The 8,105-nt window shown below is 46.6% G+C and overlaps 3 protein-coding genes across 3 annotated transcripts; 2 read left to right on the forward strand and 1 right to left on the reverse strand.

Moving 5' to 3' along the window:
- Window positions 1-3,886: 3,886 nt before the first annotated feature.
- Window positions 3,887-5,794, forward strand: LOC108316496 (histone H2A type 2-B). The gene has a single exon (XM_017546410.2). The coding sequence runs from the start codon at window positions 5,353-5,355 to the stop codon at window positions 5,743-5,745; it is 393 nt and encodes a 130-aa protein (XP_017401899.1). The 5' UTR covers window positions 3,887-5,352; the 3' UTR covers window positions 5,746-5,794.
- Window positions 5,795-5,833: 39 nt separating this feature from the next.
- Window positions 5,834-6,342, reverse strand: LOC108316497 (histone H2A type 2-C). The gene has a single exon (XM_017546411.2). It carries the CDS (start codon window positions 6,289-6,291, stop codon window positions 5,902-5,904), a length of 390 nt encoding a protein of 129 aa, XP_017401900.1. The 5' UTR covers window positions 6,292-6,342; the 3' UTR covers window positions 5,834-5,901.
- A 243-nt stretch (window positions 6,343-6,585) lies between these two features.
- Window positions 6,586-8,031, forward strand: LOC108316498 (histone H2B type 2-E). Its single transcript, XM_017546412.2, has one exon. The coding sequence runs from the start codon at window positions 6,626-6,628 to the stop codon at window positions 7,004-7,006; it is 381 nt and encodes a 126-aa protein (XP_017401901.1). The 5' UTR covers window positions 6,586-6,625; the 3' UTR covers window positions 7,007-8,031.
- The last annotated feature ends 74 nt before the right edge of the window (window positions 8,032-8,105 follow it).

Consider the following 8,105-nt stretch of genomic DNA (forward strand, 5'->3'; position numbering starts at 1 on the left):
ACTACACCATTGGTACTCAGGCCTTCAGACCCACCTCTCCTGGGTCTCCAGCTTGCCAGCTTACCCTGAAGATGTTGGGGATCTTGGGACGTATTAGCTTCCATAATCAAGAGGCCAATTCTTTATAATAAAACCATCTATCAATCTACCTATCTACTATTGGTTCTGTTTCCCTGGAGAATCCTGACTAATGTATATTTACTTAAAAAAAAAAGACATTTTCCAACATAACCAGAATATAATTGTCAGACTCTAGAAATTAACACAGATGCAGTATTATTATCTAATCGACAGACCTTATTCAAAATTTGGCAATTATTCCACTACTGTTCTATATATAAAATGGAAACCATTTTTTTTTCTGGTCCAGGATCCAATCTAGGATCACATGTCACATTCAGCTGTTACGTCCCTTTGCTCTCCATTAACTTGGAATAGTTTCCCGGATTTTTTTTGTCTTTCATGATTTTGGCATTTTTGAAGAGTGCAGAGATTTATTGTGTAGAATGTCTCTCCATGGGGGTTTGTCTGATGTTTCTTTATGATTAAGATTGAACGTACGCATTTTTGGCCAGAATACCACAGAGGTAATGTTGAATTCTTCTCTGTGAACTTTATCCAGGCACATGATCTTTATTTTTCTTATTACTAGTGATAATTCTGATCACTTGATTAAGATGGTATCTGTCAGGCTTTTCCACTGTAAAAATTTTTTTCTGTCTGTAATTGTGGAAGATACTTTAAGTCTATTTCCCCATTTCTCATTAAGCTTTTCCCCGCTAATTTTAGCACCTGAGAAGTATATTTGAGTTATCTCTTAGTTAGGGGTTGTTGAAGATGAAATGAGATCATGGGGGTGGGGCTAGGGGGTGGGGTAGACGTTGGTATGTGATCACCTGGGGAGAGAGTATATGGTGAGAAAAGAATCATAATGTCTATTAGAAAGGCCACTCTGGCCAGTGTGTGAAGAGTGTATTTGAGGAGTTGGAAGAGTAGAAGGACGGAGAAGAGTAGAAAAGTCTTTATTGGTACTCTGGGTGAAAAATCACCTGAGTGAACGCAGGAGATGGGCTAGAAAGGAATAAAATGATGAGAAAGCTGCTAAAAAGATGACATCTATAGGACCTGCTTTTGGTTAGGACCTTGCAGTTTGCAAATCCAGTGATAGTGTTAGCGAGAGGTAGAAGGCTGAGGTCAGGGAAAGCCTAGGTGTGAAGGTAACATTTAAACAGAAATTTGAATGACTGGAGGGAATTAACCATGTGGAAAGAGAGATCCAAGTAAAAGGAATGGTATTCACTATATTCTAGATGTGTGATACCAAGCTCAGTTTGGCATACTTAGGTGTTCAATAAGATATATTGGATGGATGAGTGAATTAATGTATGAATGGAAAGGGCAGCATCACTATTACTGCTGTTGTAAAAATAAATGAAAGCTTTGCAAGTTGCGAGCTCCACGGGGCAAGCTTATTGTCTTTGTTTCTAATAAAAATATACTCACCATAATATCTACTATTTAATGAAGGTCTGTCACGGCCAGATTAAGGCTTTTAAAGGCTTTAAGCACTGAGAGATTATGTTAGCTACCTCATACATAATTAAACAAAACAACCAAACAATAATAAATACTCATCTGTGGCAGGGCGTGGTGGCTCATGCCTGTAATCCAAGCACTTTGGAGGCCAAGGTGGGCGGATGACCTGAGGTCAGCAGTTCAAGACCAGCCTGACCAACATGGTGAACCCCGTCAAAAAAAAAAAAAAAGAAGAAAATACTCCTCTGTAACATGAGGACTGGGATGGTACTCATTGCTTCCCCCATGTTGACTACTTCAATATTTCTTCATATTTAAAAATTAACTTGTGCTTACTGAGGTATAATTTACATATAAGAGATTTATAAATCTAGGCTGGGCATGGTGGCTCATGCCTGTAATCCCAACACTTTGGGGGGCCAAGTAAGGTGAATCACTTGAGGTCAGGAGTTCGAGACCAGCCTGGCCAATGTGGCGAAAGTCTGTCTCTACTAGAAGTAAAAAAAAATTAGCCAGGCATGGTGGCACATGCTTGTAATCCCAGCTACTTGGGAGGCTGAGGCATGAGAATTGCTTGAAGCTGAGAGGTAGAGTTGGAGTGAGCTGGGATCATGCCAATTCACTCCAGCCTGGATGAGAGGGGGAGACTGTCTCAAAAAAACAAAAATAAGGCCGGGTGCAGTGGCTCACACATGTAATCCCAGCACTTTGGGAGGCCGAGGTGGGTGGATCACGAGGTCAGGAGATCGAGACCATCCTGGCCAACACAGTGAAATCCCATCTCTACTAAAAATACAAAAAATTAGCTGGGTATGGTGGCACGAGCCTGTAATCCCAGCTACTCAGGAGGCTGAGGCAGGATAATTGCTTGAACCTGGGAGGTGGAGGTTGCAGTGAGCCAAGATCGCACCACTATACTCCAGCCTGAGTGCCTGGGAGACAGAGCAAGACTCTTGTCTCAACAAAACAAAACAAAAGCAAAAACAAACAAAAAACTACAAATCTTAAAAGTACAGTTGAATTTTATGTATGAATATGCTTATATCAAGACATAGAAAATTCCCAGCACCTCAGAAGGCTCCCAGGGAAGTCAGTATTACCCTGCCATAGGTAATCATTATTCTCATTATTCTAATCTTTATCATCATAGATTACTTTTTGTTTGTTTGTTTCTGAGACAAAGTCTTGCTCTGTTGCCCAGCCTGGAGTGCAATGGTCTGATCTTGTCTCACTGTAACCTCCTCCTGCTGTGTTCAAGGATTCTCCTGCCTCAGCCTCCTGAGTAGGTGGGACTACAGGTGCATGCCATCATACCCAGCTAATTTTTTGTATTTTTAGTAGAGATGGGGTTTCACCATCTTGGCCAGGCTGGTCTCAAACTCCTGACCTCATGATCTGCCTGCCTTGGCGTCCCAAAGTGTTGGGATTACAGGCGTGAGCCACTGCGCTGGACCTGATGAACATCTTTCTATAACTGGCTCCCCCCACTTCAGTCTTATGTTTTTATCTTGGAACAGATACTCAGAAAGTTGTTAATTAAGCATAGAATCTGAAGAAACTTCGATATTCTTCAGAAATATTTCATCTTGGCTGTGAGAAAAGGTCGACGCTTTTGTAATCAAGGACTCTTCTCTAGAAGGCCAAACTCTGAATTTGCCAGATATATTTTAGTGTTGGTGAAAACACAACATATTCCTACTAGAATTGCCACCTGTTTGAACTCTATGTGGACTGCACCTTTCTGTTAACATTCATCTTCTCAAATGATATAATCAATTGGATTAGAAGTATCTTAGGTCACCTCTGACTGAACTTTGATGTTTCCCAAATCTATACCAGCATTCTTACCAGAAGAAATCTTTATACATAGCTGATATTAACTAATTTAATTCTCAGAGTTCACCAGATTTCTTCCATTTTCTGGAAGCATTTAATCACAGACTTGTTTGTACTACTTTCAATTATCTATATACCCATCACCCAATAGCACACGTCCAATAAATGCTAGTTGAATAAAGGTGAGGATAAAGGAGAAAATATCAGAAAAGGTCTCAGAGAATAAGATTTATGTCTGTTCTTTTCTGGCCGGGTGCAGTGGCTCACGGCTGTAATCCGAGCACTTCGGGAGGTTGAGGCGGGCGGATCATTTGAGGTCAGGAGTTTGAGACCAGCCTGGTCAACATGGTAAAACCCCATCTCTACTAAAAATACAAAAATTAGCCGGGCGTGGTGATGAGCGCCTGTAATCCCAGCTACTCGTGAGGCTGAGGTGGGAGGATCGCTTGAACACGGGTGGGTGGGGGCAGGGTGGAGGAGGCGGTGGTGGAGGTTGCAGGGAGCTGAGATAGCACTCTAGCCTGGGCGACAGAGTAAGACTCCACCTCAGAAAACAAAAAACCACAGTCTATTTTTTTTCTCTCTCGAATTCTACCTGTCCTTAAGGGGTACTAAGGAAAGGGATGGTGTGGGAGATGTCGAACTCCCAGAGACAGGAAGCTGAGGAGGAAGAAACACAAAAGCTTGCAGGTTCATCTGTTATATGGGATAAAAGAAAAAAAAAAAAAAAAGAGAAACAGAGCTTTCAGGAAAGATTTCTAAGGCCGCTGAAGTCATACCATCGATTAGAGCCTGACGCAAAGTTACCCTTTCCTGGCTGTTGCTGAAATCTAAGGGACGATGATGAGGTGGACAAGGAAGCATGGAGAAAACGTCCGAAGGAAGCAATCGACTGCACATGCTGAGACGAAGGGAAGAGTCGAGTGGATTTCAGCTTAGGTGTCTGTAAGTATGTTGGTGCATTTCAGGAAAAGACGGCAAAGGTGAGGTTGTTTGCATGCGTTCGCGTTTGGATAGGCTGAGGTTGAGTTTGAGGTGCTCGTTGGGACACGTAGGTTGAAGTATTCAGTAAGTAGTTAGGTATAAGGGGGTCTGAGCTTCTGAAACAAATTTGGATGTTAGTTGCAAGTATAGAAATGGGTAAGACTTTAGGATAAAATTGGAGATAGGGATACAGAGTCCGGCTGGACTCGCAGATTTAAAGATGGGCAGTGGAACGGGGAGCAGGATAAGAAAAGTCGGCGAGGTAAGAAAAACGGAGGGCGACATTTTGAAAGCCAAGGGAGCAAGTTTCAAGGCCGCCTCCTGGAGGTCAAGAGGAGGATGACTAGTCTACTGTAGCTTCGGTCAAACCGCCTTCCGAGGAGTGCAGGCGTGTGGGGGTGGAGCAGAGACAGGCCCCAGCCGGCGGCTACATGGAGGGGCGAGAATGGAGGCAGCCTTAATAGTACGCGTATTTTGAAAGGGAATTTGGCTGTGACCAGACAGAAAGGGCGGGACTTGGTACTTCATAGCTCAGGAGGATAATCAGCCTCAGAATCCCCTATTCTTGTGTGAGAGTAATCCTCCTCCGTCTGTGGATTTCTTCTGCAGACCCTTGGAGGTCCATCCTGGGATTTGACGACTGTAAACTGGGGACAAGCAAAACAAAACCCACAGTGCCACTCGGTAAAAAAAGAACCAGCGTTTTGTTTGAAAGCCTACTCTCTTTAAAGGTCCTGGCATGCAAATAAGGGGCTTTAATGTGGCTGTCAGCGATTGGTAGATAGTGACAACATCCGTCATTTCCTTTCGGCGCAGGATGCAAACCGAGAGGCGGCTTTCTTCTTCCCTATTGGCTGTTGGATACGGCTCCGCTTTCAGCCAATCAAGCGGCTTCCCTTCACCCCTCCCGGTGGCTCTTATAAATTACATCAAATTGGTTATCCCTTCCACATTCTTCTCCTTGAAAAAGAAGCTGTGACTGCAATTTTAGCCGTAATGTCGGGACGCGGAAAGCAGGGGGGCAAGGCCCGCGCTAAGGCCAAGTCGCGCTCGTCCCGCGCTGGCCTCCAGTTCCCGGTGGGGCGAGTGCACCGCTTGCTGCGCAAAGGCAACTACGCGGAGCGGGTGGGGGCCGGCGCCCCGGTGTACCTGGCGGCGGTCCTCGAGTACCTGACTGCGGAGATCCTGGAGCTGGCGGGCAACGCGGCTCGGGACAACAAGAAGACGCGCATCATCCCTCGCCATCTGCAGCTAGCTGTGAGGAATGACGAAGAACTCAACAAGTTACTCGGGGGTGTCACCATTGCCCAGGGCGGCGTCTTGCCCAACATCCAGGCTGTCCTGTTGCCCAAGAAAACGGAGAGTCACAAGCCTGGCAAGAACAAGTAATTAAGAGGCTTGACACCATACCCATTCACCCCAAAGGCTCTTTTAAGAGCCACCAAAGTGTCAAATGAAGGGCTGATAACGAAACAGCGCATTAGCTCTTTCTTTGAAAACTTGGGTGGCTCTAAAAAGAGCCTTTGGTCTTTGGTTTGTCTGCATTTATTTGCTTTTGGCTTTGTGGCTTTCGGTTTTCTTTGGTAACAGAACGGCTTGGATGTTGGGCAAGACACCGCCCTGGGCGATGGTGACTTTGCCCAGCAGCTTGTTCAGTTCCTCGTCGTTGCGGATGGCCAGCTGGAGGTGACGGGGGATGATGCGCGTCTTCTTGTTGTCCCGAGCCGCGTTGCCCGCCAGCTCCAGGATCTCGGCGGTCAGGTACTCGAGGACCGCCGCCATGTAGACGGGCGCGCCGGCACCCACCCGCTCTGCGTAGTTGCCCTTGCGGAGCAGGCGGTGCACTCGCCCTACCGGGAACTGCAGGCCGGCGCGGGACGAGCGCGACTTAGCCTTGGCGCGAGCCTTGCCTCCTTGCTTGCCACGACCAGACATGACTAACACCAAGGCTAAACACAGACAAAGCTCAGAACCTCGGAACAAAATAAGATTGAAAGATCACCAAGAAGAAAGCCTTTATAAGCTTTCTTAGGGGTGGGGTCAAGGACGAGTTTTTCATTGGTCCTAATTTGGCTTCAGAACCAGCCAATCAAGTCAAGAGTCGGTGTCGTTACGTAGACATTGCTGAAAACGCAAGGTCCACACACGGACCAATGGAAGTGAATGAGTCTCGGAGCCCTAATTTGCATAAGGTGGTTATAAAAGGATCAGGCCCGCCCATTCTCTTACTTCTTTTCTTGGCTAAGTCGCGTTGGTACTGTGTCTTACCATGCCTGAACCGGCAAAATCCGCTCCTGCTCCTAAGAAGGGCTCTAAGAAAGCGGTCACCAAAGCCCAGAAGAAGGACGGCAAGAAGCGCAAGCGCAGCCGCAAGGAGAGCTACTCCATCTACGTGTACAAGGTGCTGAAGCAGGTCCACCCCGACACCGGCATTTCATCCAAGGCCATGGGCATCATGAACTCCTTCGTCAACGACATCTTCGAGCGCATCGCGGGGGAGGCGTCCCGCCTGGCGCACTACAACAAGCGCTCGACCATCACGTCCCGCGAGATCCAGACGGCCGTGCGCCTGCTGCTGCCCGGCGAGCTGGCCAAGCACGCCGTGTCCGAGGGCACCAAGGCGGTCACCAAGTACACCAGCTCCAAGTGAGTCCCTGCCGGGACCTGGCGCTCGCTCGCTCGAGTCGCCGGCTGCTTGACTCCAAAGGCTCTTTTCAGAGCCACCCACCTAATCATTAGAAAAGAGCTTGTTCACTTCCTTAGTTTCACAAAGTGAGTTATTTTAGCGTAAGGGTCGTGGGAAATAGCACACGTTGCTTAATCATTTGGAACTCGAGGTCCCCAGTGCATGATTGGATTTGCTTTTGAATCTAGAGCGTGTCTTTATTAATTGTGCTGCTTAGCTTTCCCAGGAGTCCGTTCTCATTTACGATGTTGGGAATCCGACTCTTTGCCAGCCCCCACCCCCGCCTCACACGCTGGCGCCCTGGTGGCTTCGTTGGGTCTGTTTCATCATTCTAAAACGAAGTGGCTGAGTCCGGCTGTCACTTAAGAGAACTCTGGGACACAATTCAGTCCGGGTTCCGCAAACACTGCGTGACAGCTCTGTATGACTGACGCTTCGCGGCAGCTTTTGTGTCCGGTTACCAGTTCTGCCCTGGGATGGGGCCTCCTGTGGATGCCAGCCGTTCTGTGTACTTTGGACGAAGCCCGCGCAGCCGGGTCCCAGCCTTTTCCTGATTGGGCGACATGACTATTCAAAATTCTGCGCAGCTTTCTAATTTGTAGATTTCAGTTTCCGTGGTTCGCTTTGAGACTCCTATTTCTGGGTTTGTGGATAATTTTTGCGTTTAATGGTGTCTGCTTTAAATGGTAACGCTACGGCCCCGGGTCGCTGTAAGACACCATGTAGATATGAGTTCAAAAGTCACCCGAGACCTTCTACGTCATCCACTCAGGAATTCGCGCCTCTCATAGTTCCCGGTCTGGTTTTATCTTCCTCGTAGCAGCTGTCTGAAATTGGCTTGTCTGTTTTCTTGTTCATGGCATTCTCAAGCCCTTGACAGACCGGACGGTCTAGTTTTCCCGTGCATCTTCAGCTCCAGTCAGAGTCTGGCACATTATGGACACTTAAATACTACGTATTGAATTAATATTGTTGGGTTAATTTTTCCATCCCACCTTTTTTTTTTTTTTTTTTTTTTTTTTTTTTTTTTTTTTTTTTTTTTTTTTTTTTTTTTTTTTTTTTT

The sequence above is a fragment of the Cebus imitator genome, unplaced genomic scaffold, assembly GCF_001604975.1.
Source record: "Cebus imitator isolate Cc_AM_T3 unplaced genomic scaffold, Cebus_imitator-1.0 Scaffold188, whole genome shotgun sequence".
Taxonomy (NCBI): Eukaryota; Metazoa; Chordata; class Mammalia; order Primates; family Cebidae; genus Cebus; species Cebus imitator.